Source organism: Coloeus monedula (assembly GCF_965178545.1).
Source record: "Coloeus monedula genome assembly, chromosome: 15".
NCBI lineage: Eukaryota > Metazoa > Chordata > Aves > Passeriformes > Corvidae > Coloeus > Coloeus monedula.
Window position 1 is genome coordinate 16093394 of NC_138795.1, and position 13985 is coordinate 16107378.

At 50.5% G+C, this 13985-nt stretch overlaps 1 protein-coding gene across 1 annotated transcript in view; it reads right to left on the reverse strand.

Moving 5' to 3' along the window:
• Positions 1-2465: 2465 nt before the first annotated feature.
• NRG2 (neuregulin 2) overlaps positions 2466-13985 on the reverse strand; it is a gene marked incomplete at both ends in the record, with an annotated part of 154229 nt that continues 142709 nt past the window's right edge. The window contains 6 exons of the mRNA XM_082291141.1: positions 2466-3108; positions 4498-4722; positions 7177-7304; positions 8597-8720; positions 9617-9719; positions 13878-13901. Of these exons, the coding sequence (XP_082147267.1) occupies positions 2466-3108; positions 4498-4722; positions 7177-7304; positions 8597-8720; positions 9617-9719; positions 13878-13901 (1247 nt within the window). The remainder of the gene's footprint in view (positions 3109-4497; positions 4723-7176; positions 7305-8596; positions 8721-9616; positions 9720-13877; positions 13902-13985) is intronic.

Below are 13985 nucleotides of genomic sequence, written 5' to 3' on the forward strand. Positions count from 1 at the left end.
TCCATGGTTGAAGTGAAGGGGTATCTCCAGGTCTGCAGTTGGAGGAGGAATGGCATCCCCCTGGGAGATGTGTGGGTAGCATTCACTCACCTCAGTGAGCCTCCACTCCTGAGCCCTGCAGTGAAGGTCAAATATCCACGCCAGGTAGAAAAACACCCACCTATGTCTCTGTGGGCATAAAGGTCTTTACTGAACCAGAGCATCTCTCATATGAGGAAAGGATGAGGGAGCTGGGGCTACGCAGCCTGGAGAGGAGAAGGCTCAGGGGTGCCTTATCCATGTGTATAAATGGATGGCAGTGAAAAAGAGGGAACTGGACTTCTCTCAGCAGTGTCCAGGACATGAGGCAAAGGGCCAAATTAAAAAATAGCAAATCCAGTCGAAGACAAGAAGACACCTTTTTGCTTTGAGAGGGACCGAACGCTGGCAGAGGTTACCCAAAGCAGTTGTGGTACTGCCATCCCTGGAGATACTCAAACCCTGACTGGGCACAGGCCTGGGCAGCTGAGTGAGCTGGTGGAGCTTCTGGTGGAGCAGGAAATGTGGAAGAAGTCTCTTCCAGCCTCAACCAGTCTGTGATTCTGTCTATGGTGCCTGTCACAGCTCCCCATTTGCCCCCCAAAGGGCCTGAGATTAATGCAGCCCACAGCTTGTTATTTCTTATTTTATTTATAATATAAAAAATGTTCAAGTGTTAAACAGTCAAGAGTTCTGACATTCAGACAATCCAGAGCAAACTTTGACAATCATCTTATGACAAATTAGCAGAGTTTTCTATCTGACCCCATCATGGGTGAGGAATAGAGGGTTTAGTTACTTTATTGCTAAAAGTTAAATGAAATAATACACTGTCAATTGTTGTATTATCTTCTCAGTCACAGCTTCACCATGCATCCAATCTACAGTATCTGAAATGCAAAGGACATGCAGAAGTAAAAATATAAAAAGAAAAAAGTCAGGCTACAATGTAAACAGGTTTGCTGCAGAGAACTGAGGAGAGGGGGGCACTTCCACGGGGGATGCTCTGCCTCCTGGACACGCAGGACTGTCTCTTTGCACCACAGAGCCGATGGCCAGAGCTGCTCCGAGTTTGGGAACGCGACGTCCGTCATCGATGGCAGGACGTGACGGTAACAACTGTCTTTACAACACGTGGCACGGCCGTACGGGAGAATCCGCTCGCTGGGCCGCCCCACGCACGGCCCTGCCCGGCCAAGGCAGGGGCCACAAGAGGAGCCCAAAGCGCTCGGGGTCCTACTGACCCCTGCGGCAGCGTGGCCGGCGACCGCCCGGCTCTGTGCCCAGGGTGACACGCGGCCGTCCGCGCCATGGGACCGCCGTGGGGGTGTCCCCCGGCACCCCGGCCAAGGGCGTCACGCAGGACACCGCAGCTCCGGCAGCCCCACGGCCAACGCTGCGCCGCTCAGCCGAGGGGAGGCCGCGGCCAGCACGGCGGTGGGGCGGCCATGTGGCCACGGGCACCGCGGCCGAACGAGCCCTCGCCCGCCGGGACCACCGCGCGGGGCCGGCTGCCAGGGCAGGCTCAGCGACCCGGATTCAAGGGTACGTGACGGGTGTGACCCACTGTGGTCACAGGGGTGTCTGCCTCGCTTCACCACGAACCTGTGCCAGCCCCGCTCCAGACCCACCGGTGAGATGGCCAAAGGTTGAGAGCTGTATTGTAAGGGCTGCTGCTGCTGCGCCATTTGGTTTTCTCTTCCTACCTGTGTGGCAAAAGAAACGTTATTTCTGCATTTCAGCACGGTGCTGTTGGGTTTCTTTTTCTCCTGATTTAAGTGAAAATACAAGTAGTTTACAGGGCAAGACACATCCTCGTTAGACATGATAATGGAAATGCTCCCACTCATGTCCTTAATGTGTGTTTAAACAATACTTTAAAGAATAAGATCATTAATAGCAGGGTACGGGGCAAAGTGGCAAGGCCGTTTTCTTCCAACAGAAGAGCGCCCTTTTGACAGGTTGTCTCCCAAACAAAAATCTATGATCTTAAAAATGCTACTGAAACAGAATCCTCGGCATGAATCCCAGCACTAGCATACAGCAAAAGGCACCACGATAGTTTTGTTTTCTATTTTTAAGTAGTCAAAAATTGGCCCACTTTTTTTTAACTTTATTGTTTGTTTTCTCTTCTTCTTCTTCTTTTTTTTTTTTTTTTTTTTTTTTACTTTTTTTTTTTTCTCGGAAGCTGTAAATCAAGACATTACATATAAATAGAGATTCCCTATAAAAAAGTCATTGTCGTTAGCTATTATAAGACAACTTTGCTAAAATGAAAATAAAACATTTTTATTTGTTATATTTTTTGGGGTTTTTTTCCCTCTTTTATATAAAATAAAAATATTTATTTGTTTTGTTTTGTTTTGTGTTTTTGTTTTGTCTCGTCTCGCCTCCCTCCTCTCGGCCTCCTCCGTGCGGGTTACGGCTGCGGGAGCAGCGGGAGGAGCCTAGAGAGGGTCGGGGTCCGCTTTGAGGCTGCCGCGGCCGCCGTCGCCGTGCGCGCTGTGCCCGCGGCACGAGTAGTGAGTCCGGCTGTCGCCCGGCCGGTGCAGCGGCGGCGACTCCGTGTGCGCCGCCTCATTGTTCTGAGTGCTTAGGAACGGCGTGCTCTCGGCCACCAGCTCCTCGTCAGACTCGCTGTAAGAGGCGCTGCTCAAGGAGAAGGAGTCCCGGACGGCTCTGGCTCTGTGAGGGATGTGCCCGTTCAGTTTGGATTTTTTCCACCGCTTGTTGCTGCTGGCTGTTTTCTTTGGCTGCTCTAGCGCTGTGACATACTCCTGCGTCGTCTCGTACTCGTCGTCCTCTGTGATGCGGAAGGGGCTGGAGGGCAGGCTCCCCATGCTGTCGTTTAGGTAGGTCTTCCTTTGGTAGTAGCTGTCGTACCTCTGCGTGTCCTGGAAGGGGAGCTGGTACCGCCGCAGGAGGGGCTGCTGCTCCTCCACGCGGAAGCTGATGGGGGCCGCCGGCGGCAGGGACACGGCGTGCGCCGAGTTCGGGGAGGTGATCTCGAAGGTGGGCACCTGCGTGGTCATCGAGTAGTGGAAGTCAACAGGCGACAGGCGTGCTGGTGTGGTCAGGGCCGACACGTACCTGGAAAAGCAACGCCTCTGTTCAGACACCGAACAACCCCAAAAAACACCAGCTGAGCCCGCGCCGGGCTGAGCACCTGGCCCAGGGACCCACGAGGCCTCCAGTGAACCTGCTCGTGGAGGGACCTCGCACTGCTGTGCCGAGGGAGGGTGAGCTGCTGGCTTCAATGGGCACTTGGGCAGCATGTGCTGAACATCCCCAGGCTGCTTCTCCCGAGGGACTTGGTGCACAATTCCCACTCTGCATCGCTGCAAACCCCGCAGCATCTCCCAGCGGGCTGAGTCACGGCATCACTGCCTCTCATCTGCCTGACAGCTGCTTTCTGTTCCCTCTGGAGCTGCCAGGCATGTCTCTGAGGAAGGTCCCTGGAATTCCCTCCCCCTGCTCAGGCCGCAGATGGGGAAACCCTGGGCATTGCTTTCTCTGACTTAGCAAAAATCTTGTGTCTCAAGAAGCCACCTACCACTTTCATCTACTCCAGTGAAAACATCAGTGTGGTCACTCACTGGTCTGGTCTAGCCCCTCTCCAAAGGGCCCTTCCTTCAGCATCACCTCTTTCTAAGGAGCAGATCTTATTTCCTCTTGACATTCCCAATGGTGTCTCTGCCCAGTTCCACCTGCCCAGGCTCCCTCACTCATCCCGGGCCATTTTACCCTTGTGTTTTGTGATGTATGAGATCTCCATAGGAGCTGGGTCAGCCTGCCTGAATGGACCAGCAACAGGAATGAGAGCAGGAGATGCTGCCTTTCTCCTCTGCCCCATGGACAAGTTCCACTGCCTTGAAGGGTAACTGCCCAAAAGCAACCATGTGGCCACCAAGAGTCACTCATGGCTACCTGCAAAGGGCTGGAGCAAGGGTGGAGATGTGCTTCTGCTCCATGAGGAACCAGACTGGGGAGAGGACAACTGTTACTGCCTCTGCTGGTGTCTCAGCTCTGCAGCTGTGTTCCTTGGAAAGCTGGGTCATACCGAGTCCTGTCCCAGGGCTGTGCCCACATGCAGCACCCTCTCACCTGGCCATCCAGGACTGTGCTGAGGACAGACACCTTTTCCCCAGGTACCTGAGGGCCAGACCCTGCTGGAGCTGCCAGCCCACCAAGCTGCCCAGGGTGTTCTCTCAGTTGCTGACTGCAGCCAGGCATATTCCACTCCTGTGATCCCTGTGCTCCAAACCTACATTGCCAGCAGGGTGCAGAGCTGGCTGCTGCCCCGACCAGAGAGGCCTCCTGGCGTAGTGGCTTCCTCTGGTAGGACCAGAGCTGAAGTTTCCCCAATTCTACCATGGCACTGCTGCTCTAAGGCTGGCAAAGGCAAACGTTTTTGGGTTTGGCACAGAGGCATGGCTTGCCTCTGCTGTGCTGTGGTGGCACCAAGCAGTGGGGTCTGACCTCTCGCTGTGGGGTGAGTCCCGCAGGGAATCCACCGAGTCGCGGTACTGCGTCGTGGGCCTCCGCTGGTCCTCGATGCAGAAGGTGGCCCCGCGGCGAGCCCGTGCCTCCACGCACGCAGGGCTGTTGCATTTACTGGTTCCCACTGAGGACAGCACTATCCCAGACTGGGAATCTGAAGTCAGACTCTCTGTTCGCTCCAAGCTCCAGGTGTGGCTTTCGTGTCTGTGGAGCAAAGCCCGTATGGACAGTGAGCAAGGAATCCCCACCCAGCTCTTCTCCAAAGACCTGCACACAGGCACTGCTCACACCCAGCTCTGCACCTCTGCACTGGGGTCCCCCTCCTCTCTCTCTCTCTCTCTCATTAGGATACATCTGGCCAGGGATGCCCAGATTCCCAACCCTACCTTTGATTTGCCTTTCTTTGCTCCTTCTGGGAGATGCCATTAGAGGACAAAGAAAGTAAACCAATGCAATAGCAGGTATTTATCCCACCACCGCATAAAAGGCTGGGAGCAGGATGGGACAGCCTCTGGAGGGAGGCCAGGGCAATTCTGCTTGGCAATTCTTGCAAAGTGTTCTGGGTGTGGAACAACACATTGGCTATGCCAAGGCAAGTCAGCCAAGTTCCTTCAAATGTGCCACCTGCACTGCCAAGTGACAGCCCCTTTGGAATCGCTACCAGAGAGGAGCCAGGAGAAGCCACTCAAAATTAGCAGAGCAAAGTCTACCAAAGATTCTGGCAGCAAAACACTTTCAAGGTGCTAGACAAAGACTATGATGTGCCGAGCAGTTGGAGCCCCACCTGCCCCAGTCTTGGTGCAAGGAGGACATCCCACAGGGGCTCACCGGGGCCACGCGGGGCCACCTGCACGCTGGGGTCCCACTGCTGCCACGGCCACCACGCTGACCCCCACCATCAGAAATACATGATCCATTAGAGCAACCCCTCTGAACGCCCAAACTGCCCCAGATGGAGCTGTGTGGGTGGAGGACTTTTGGGTGGGGGTTTACAGAGGAGAGCAGCCCTCATTAAGACTTCCCAAGAACTTGTTAATTACTGATGGCTCCAGGCACATGCTCATTTATAACTTCAAACAGCGTCCTCATTAGAGGCGCTGATGGACTAAAATGGAGCCTGATTATGCCAGTAGTTTGCCTCTGGCGTGACTTCAAGAAGCACCTGCTTGCTGCACTTGACTCAGGAAAATGAGGTGGCAGGTAGCCAGGACCAGAAGCTACACAAGGTAGGTTCCTCCCTACAGCTGTCATGAGCTAATGCTGCCCTCCAGACACACCTTTGCATCTTCAGAAGGTGCCCAGGGATGGCCCAGGCCTTTGAAGTGAGTATGGAAGGCCAGCAAGGTGCAGCTCTGCAGGCACAGGAGCCTCTGTGCACCTGGCTTAAGCTCGCACACACCTAGCCAGGGCTGGGCTGAAGAGTATGAATGCACAAAAACCTGGAAAACGTATCATCTAGCTCACAAGGAGTGGGATTTCCCTGGGAAAAGGAGTCATTCCCAGCGCATCAAGTCATCCCTGGCTCCCTCTCTACTTGCTGTGGGTATAGCCAGAGGAATCTGGGGAGGAATTCACCTGAAAACCCAAGTTCAACATCTGAAGTTGATCTTGCCCATTGTAACTGAGAGTACTTGCTCAACCCTGAGGAATGCCTGGACCCTAAGGAAACCTGCCTGGAGCCATCTATGAGCTTTAGCTGGAAGAATTCCTGCATTCCTACATGAATGGAGACAACCCCATCAGGCTAATGAAGGATGTGAGCCACTTGTATCAAAGGCAAGTGATTTCCAAGGAAAACCAGTCACTGGAAGAAGCACAAGAGCTGTCGAAGAGGAGGAACTGGAACATCCAAACTCAAAACAACACAGGACTTTCTTTAGGCCATTTGAAGGACTCTTCTGGACATGATAAAAATAGGGAAATCCATCTGCAATTTAAATGTTCTCAAAAACCTTGAGAAGATCCAGGTTCCAAGCTGTGCTGTTCTTTCCCCAATGGTTATTTTGAAATGTAAACAAAAAATATGTCTCATCCTGTGTCACAAGCATGATGGGTACTTTCCTTCTAGACTCACTTTTCCCAAAAGCTTCAGAATGACTTCCAGTGAAAGAGGTGCCACCACCTGAGGCTGATAAATTGCACAGGAGCATTTTCTTCCTGGTTGAAACCTGTGACTTCCAAGTCAGACCCTGCCCTGAGGAACCGATCAAAACATTTTGTGGTGTTTTGTGTACTTTGTCTCCCACAAGGCAAATACGTTTTAAATATGAAACAGATAACCTGTGTGTACTTAATGAAGTATTTCAGATGTCCAGTGTGGCTGCAAACACAAACCTGCAAAACCTTTCCTACATGCATCCTCCCGTTTGGGTCTGTGCAAAGCATGGAAGCACAGGTTCATTTCCTCCTGTTTTCCAGCTCTGTCAGTGCTGCAGGATCCTGCTGGCACCTCCCTGCAGGTCAAGGAACACACTTTTCCATACCTCTCACTAACCAGCTGTGCCTGAAAAGTCCTGCAGGGTGGACATGGCCTGTATGCCACTACAGAGCCAAACACCAAGTGAAAACAGAAAGGGAAGTGAAAGGAAAACCTTAGAATCTCACACCATCCTATGGCAAATAGCAGGAGAAAGATCCAGAGAAAATGGTATACATCACCTCTGGCTGGACGTTGGAGTGGCTGTGGAGCAGTGGTGAGATGGGGAGCAGGAGTGACTTCCCGAAAAGGTTGTCTCTGTTTCCCTTCGGATCACATGCTCAGTGGCAGAAACATTCTTAGAAATATACTGCAAAATACGAAGAACCACACAGATCAGCCACCCGTCTGTGAAGCCACCTGCTGCTGAAGAAAAATTAAGTGGCCTGATTATTTCTGATGAAATCAGGTGAGGACTGAGTGAACCCAGAAGGTCTGCACCCTACGGGAGGGGACAAGGAGAGTGGAGGCTCTTCTGTGTCCCTTCACTTTGAACACTGGAAGAGGGCTGTGGTCCAGGGACTGCAGAAGGGTCTGGAGAGCCAGGGGGTTCCCCAGAGGACAGTGGTACCACGTGTAGCTACTGAGCAGAGACACATCTCTGCCCACAGCAGGCACCTGACCGAGTACCAGCAAAAAGAGAACAACGTGAAATCTGTCACAGGTGAGTCCTACAGAAACACCAGATGTGATCCAAATATTTACCTGAGATACTCCTTCATCTAACAGCCAGTCCTGCTTTTCACAGGGACACTAAGCTCTCTGGGAGAGTCAGTACTATGGGACCAGAGGGCTGTGGTTCTTAGAACTCCCTTTCCCCCATCCTTCATGGCTGGGATCCAACCTAGCTGAATTTTAACATCCAAAGGGTGACCCAACAGAGCCTGCAGGTGATTCATTGGACTCATTTCTAACAGTACTTCTTGTTTGGCTCTGCCTCCCCCGTCCCTTTTTCTGACCCCTTTCAAGGCCCTGGTTCAGCAAGGCACTTAGGCCCACTGATGGCCCTGTTGAGTTCACGGGGTTTGATGGGAATCTCATGCGACTGAAGTCACAAGAGTGGCCAAACTGCCCTCTGGATCCTGTCCTAAAGAGACTTAAATTGTTCTCATTGGTGTGACAGTGGCATCCCACCAGGACTCGCCACCTTGCCCAGGACAGAACCCTTGGCGTGGGCAGGTGGACTGATGGACAGCTGACCACATCACCACGATGTGCTTCACCACGGTGTCTCTGGTCACTGCCGCGCTGATCCCATCTGTCATCCCGCAAAGTGGGACTTGACAGGATAACATAATAAACAGGAAACACTGGGAACATCTCTCCTAGTGGAAATCAGGGTCACACTTGGTTAATCAAAACAAGCCTATCCCAAATGTCCGAATCTCATCCTGTACATCAAAGCAAAATCACATTTCCCTTCAGAGGTTGGTTTTGGAAATGTTTCTATGCATGTCTATCTTATCTTTTTGCCCAAGTTTGTTTGCGTTTTTCTCCTCACACATACGCACGCAGGTGTGTAAGGATACACATCCACGTCAAATCCCTGGTGGAAAAGAGCCCCTCAGCAGCATGTAGGGAGATGGAGACAAAGGGTCTTACATCAGCCATTTGGATTTCCTCAGGATCCAAACGTGGATGGCTTGGCCCATTCGCAAGGCTCCGGTTTTGATGAGCAGGACACATGTTCTGCCGCAAGTGGTTATGCATTTGTTTTCTTTGTTTCCTTTAGAACAGAAAAAATCTATTAGGAACACTTCTCTCATGGGGCTCTCTGCCCCCAGAGATGAAAGAAAAGGCAAATCTTGGATATGTGAATGTTCCAGTGGTGTTTGCGGGAAGTTGCAAACAATAAGAAACAAAGCATGCAACACTTAACACCTCCTACTGCCTTTCTGAACAAAAGGTGAACTTCTCTTATCATGGACAATTTGGGAAGCTGGGTCCAGGGTCCCCTTTTCAAGACAAGGCCCAGTACAATGCAGCAGAGCCAGCTGGCAGCGGAGGAGAAGAGTGGAGAGAAGGAAAAGGGGGAGTCCTGACTTGGCCTTCGTGACAAAGCACTTGACCTGTCCTGCATTAAGGACAAAGTGCCAAAGCCTACCCATGCCCATGGTGGGACACTGCTCCACGAGATCCACAGAGTCCCAGGGGCACCCTGAACTGAGGTGCAGGCAGAGTAGAGCGAAAACTGCTGTCCAGGCAGGGAAGGCTGATCATAAAAGAGGTTCCCAAGTCTCCTGTTGCATTAGAATTGCTCCAAAAGTCCCTGCAATGTACACAGCTGAGCCCACAGCTCCTGCACAACAGCCCAGTGTGCTTCTGCTGGCAGAAGCTGAGCTGCTGGCTTGGGGGCCAGCTTTTCCCTGTAACACAGCATCACCTGGCTGGGCCAACTGATGCTGTTCCAGGGGATAAGCAAATGGTGCCAGGAAAACATCCTATTGAGACACAGCCTGGTAGACAGCTTCACCAGCCTCCTGCATGAGACCTTCCTGGGGGTACCACAGCACATCATCTCCTGAAAATTGCATTTGGGTGAAAAGCATGAAAGTGTGGAACATGAACACTGCCATTCACTAACCTCTGGCCAGTTGTTGCCTGCCAGCCCCCCATACTCACTTGGTTTTACAGTAAGCTACCACACAGACGATGCCCACCACAAGCAAGGCAACACAGATTCCCGTGATGGTTAAAACCCTCTTCTGGTAGAGCTCTTCTGCTTCTGCAAATGGAGAGAAAGGAACCGGTTACCGATGGGCTCCAGCACCAGGGCTGCGTCTGGCTGCACAGGAACCAGCACTGCGTGGGGTGAGACAGAGGACAGGGCTTGGGCAGACCTCCTACCAATCCACTGCCCATCTAATGGCTGCCCCAGGCCTGAGCCCAGCTGGCCCAACCTTACTCACCCCTCAAAAGACTCTTTGTATCTCCCTGTGCCTTTGCCCTCTCTCACTCGGTAGCTCACCCCTTCTGCACTCACACTTCTCACCTTCCCTTCTTTTCCCACAGTGACTAATCTCAAAAAGCCCCAAAAATCTCCTCTCCCTTCCAGCAGATCCACCCCTTTCCGGTGCCTTGGTCACCTAGCACAGAAGCCCTGGAGCATGCCCCACTCACCACGAGCACACACGCCCTGTGATCCCTTATCACAGGCTCTGCTCTGCCCGGCTCAGGATGCCTGTGCCTTGCAGCAGCTGCATGCCCTGGAGCTGGGTAGTGTGGGAGGACCACCAAGCAACAGGCCCCAAAGCATGTAGGTGCTGAAAGGGACATCCTGGAACAGTCAAAAAGCAGCATGAGGATGGAAAAGTGATAGCGTGTCAGGCAAAGAAAAAAAGGGAGTGCAGTAATCAAACTGTAGGAACCAGTTATGGATTTTTAATGAAAGCCTAGGAGGTGATTGATTCCATTGCACCAGGTAAATCAGAGGCACACACAAAACGTAAGCAGCTTGCTGCTGCCTCTCTCAAATACCAGCATGTGTCACGGGCTACCTTTCAAACCAGAAGAGCCAGTCACTTGCATCAAAACCCAGACCGTGCTGGAAGTGAGGTGATTGATTCCCATCAACCAGAGCTCCCAGGAAATGCTTGGATCTCGCTTGGAGTGTAACTGTACTGCACCTAGGCAGCAACACCATGGCAAGGACACCTCTTCCTCCATGGCTACAGCAGAGCAGATGTGACATCCAGCAAGCTCCACTGAGAGCAGCAGAGGCAATTTGATTCTCCAGCTGGATGACTGAGAGAAGGATTCAGTGCCGAGCTGCCATGAGTGTTTCAGTTCAGCAGCTATGAACGATGTCCTCATGCCCCCACACTATGTGTTAGTGTTAAAGTTATTGGGGTTTGTGCCTTCTTTAATATTCATTGAATTTTTTTTTTCATCTAGATTAGGCAGTAAAGGTCATGCCATGGTTGAATGTGCTCAGTGTGCTTTACCACACCACTCAAAATGCCTTGAACAGACCACGTGATACCCCTGTGCTACCAAACACTCAAATACAAAACCAGAAGAGAAACAGGTCTGGTCCCAGAAACCCCTGGGACTGGACTTCAGGGAAAAAAAGTGAGCGGGAAGCAAGGAAACATTCCAGACAACTGCATATTTAGAACAATTTCAGCTTGCCTTTCTAGGTTGGAAAAAGCATTTTTGGAGAAAAAACGGTGCTAGGAAAAATGTGCTACCTCTTTCTAACTCTCAAAATGGGAATGGAGAAAGGTTTGATGAACAAGGGCTGGGAAGTAAGACAACCCTGGCATGAAGATGCAAAATACAATAAACAAAGCATTCTTGTGGGTCTTTTTTTTTCCCTACAAGGCACCAGGTGGAGCTGGAATGGGGGAAGAACACACTCTGGGGTGAAACTTCTCCTTCAATGACATGTTTCTTTTGTATGGGTGCCCTATTCCAGGCATCACAACCATGGCAGACACGTTTTCTCACTCTTGCACATCTTTGGGACCCGGATTACAGTTGTACAGCTCTCTCCTTCAGACAGGAGTTTTAGAGATTTTACATAAATTAGGAAAACCAGCTGGGATCACATCCTGGTTATGGATGGCACTGGGCAAAAACTACTTAAACAAAAAAACCCAAAAAGGCTGGGAGGGAGGTCACTTTTCAGCATGGACTCATCCATCAAGCCAATTTTTCCAAAGATTCTTCACCAGCAGTGTTTTTTGCTACAAAGACTTTTTTCCCTAAGTATAAATCATTCCCTTTGAATCGTGGAGGAGGAAGAAAGAGCAAAGACATTAAAACTATGGGGGGTTATTTTGGTTTGGGTTTTTTGTTGTTTTTGTTGGTTGTTTGGGTTGGTTTTTTGTTTTTTTTTTTTACCTATAACAGGACAAAATTCTTTGGCCAAGGCTCAAATCCCAGCCTTTGTTCTGGTGATCATGTCGGTATGAGAGCCTGACTCTGGCGTGTCTGACTGTCCTGAACCTTCACCTGAATTGCACGGGGAATGTTTCAGTTGGTCAGCAATGCAGATTTGGCCTCTCTGTCTCGAGCTGACAGCTCTGCTACGTGAAGCAGTGAAGTGTGAGGCTGTGCATCACTGCTGCAAACTAAAAATTGAATGATCTGCTGATAGTAATTTAGCTTGGCTCCCACCATCTCATTAAAGTTGATGCTCAATAACAGTATCTTCATGCTGCACAAAACCATCTCAACAACAACAGAAAGGAAAGAAGAGAGTGCACGCTGCAACTTTATATTTGGGCAGGTGAGATCCCAGAGCAGGGCTCGTCCGTTTGTGTCTCTATGCTCTACAAACACCACGTCTTCAGCAGCAGCAGCAGCATTGGCACTTTACAGCACTTTACAGCTATGAACAAACCATGGGGTGCCACACAATGCCAACAGTCACAGTCCAGCCACGGTGTCCCAGCAAGGCATGACAGTGACAGACGAATGACAGAGGAGAGACGGCTGCAGACTGGGAACAGGATGTGTGCGGTTCTGTGGTGACATTGAGAATGGATGAGGAGAAGGACAAGAGGTCAACAAAAAAGGGATGTCAAAAATCCTCCGTTTTAAAGTTCGTTTGAGTGTATTAGCATTAGCAGCACCGCTTTCTCTGAAGCGCCCTGACTACAAAATTCACACATTTTCTGCATCGGGGAAGGACTGCTGGGGGTTGCACTCCAGTCCTGGGGGATCAGGCATGCAAAACCTAGAGGAGATAGATTTCTCCAGCTTCACTTAGGGAATGTCCCTCCATCTCAGGGACCTCAGAAGGCAAGTTAGGATCCTCAGCTGAAATACTGGTGTCTCCATACCTCTAGCAAAGGGAATTGAAGTATCCTCATGTGAAGATCTGCTCTAGCTGACGCTGCCAGGTCAGTGCTTTTAAGCGATCAATCCTGGAATCATCACAGAATCCTAGAATGGTTTGGGTTGGAAGGCACCTCAAAGCTCATCTTGTTCCAACCCCCCTGCCATGGGCAGGGGCACCTTCCACCATCCCAGGTTGCCCAATCTCTCTGCTCCCACCTGAGCAGCCCTCCCTGCTCTTGGTTTGTACACTCCAGGGAAACCTTGCCTCAAGGATTTGATTTCCCCACTACTTATTCAAAGGATAACTTGATCTATATCTAAGACCAGACTGAGGAGAATGGAAGGAAAATAATATGGTTATGAGCAACTGGGCAGGAGCAGGTAAATGCCCAAAAGGGATATTTTTAAAAGCATTTGACTTACTGCACTGTTTTCCCAAGCTTGCCACCGGGGTGCTCAGCATTACACCCTCCACTCCCATGGGCAGCTACTGACTTCCTTGGGATAATTTTCTAGACTAACTTGTCTCATGCCATCTTTCTTGGAACAATTTCATCCTGCTCAAGGACCAAAATGAGCTGCTAGATTTCGGGAGGAGGAACGGCAAAGCCCATCTTGACTCTTTGCAGGATCCGGTGGAGGTTAGTGTGTCCGGGATGGCAGTTCCTAGAAAAGCCCTGATAGTTCTAGAACTTGTCTTCCCATTCCTGGAATGCCTGCCCGTTCCCCAAGGCAACCTTTTGGATGGACACAGACTCCAGCTTTTCAGTTAAATACACAAAAGCATGTTGAATGGAGACGTATGGCAATCGTAACATCCCAGTCATGCCACGCACACCACGCCGCTGCTTGGAACAAAGAAAAAAGTGCTGCTAAAAATACACGTGCATTTTTATAGGTTTGCATTTAGAATTTGTGATTTGCTTTGCTTTGGTTTTGGTTGATGTTTTGGTGGTTTTTTTCAATCCAAACATCTATCTTGGTGCCAGGGAAGAGAACAGAATAGCTGATTTTTTAATCATCCCATTAAAGCCATAAATATAATGTGGGAAGCTCTTAATGGCTTCTGATTAATAAATGAATGGTTGTTCCATACCCTTTAATTCAAATCCAAGATGCTCTGCCAATGCAGAAAGAAGACAAGGAAGAGAAAGAGAAAAAGAAAAACAGGTCTGTCAGAGAACTCTAAAATACAAACACACAC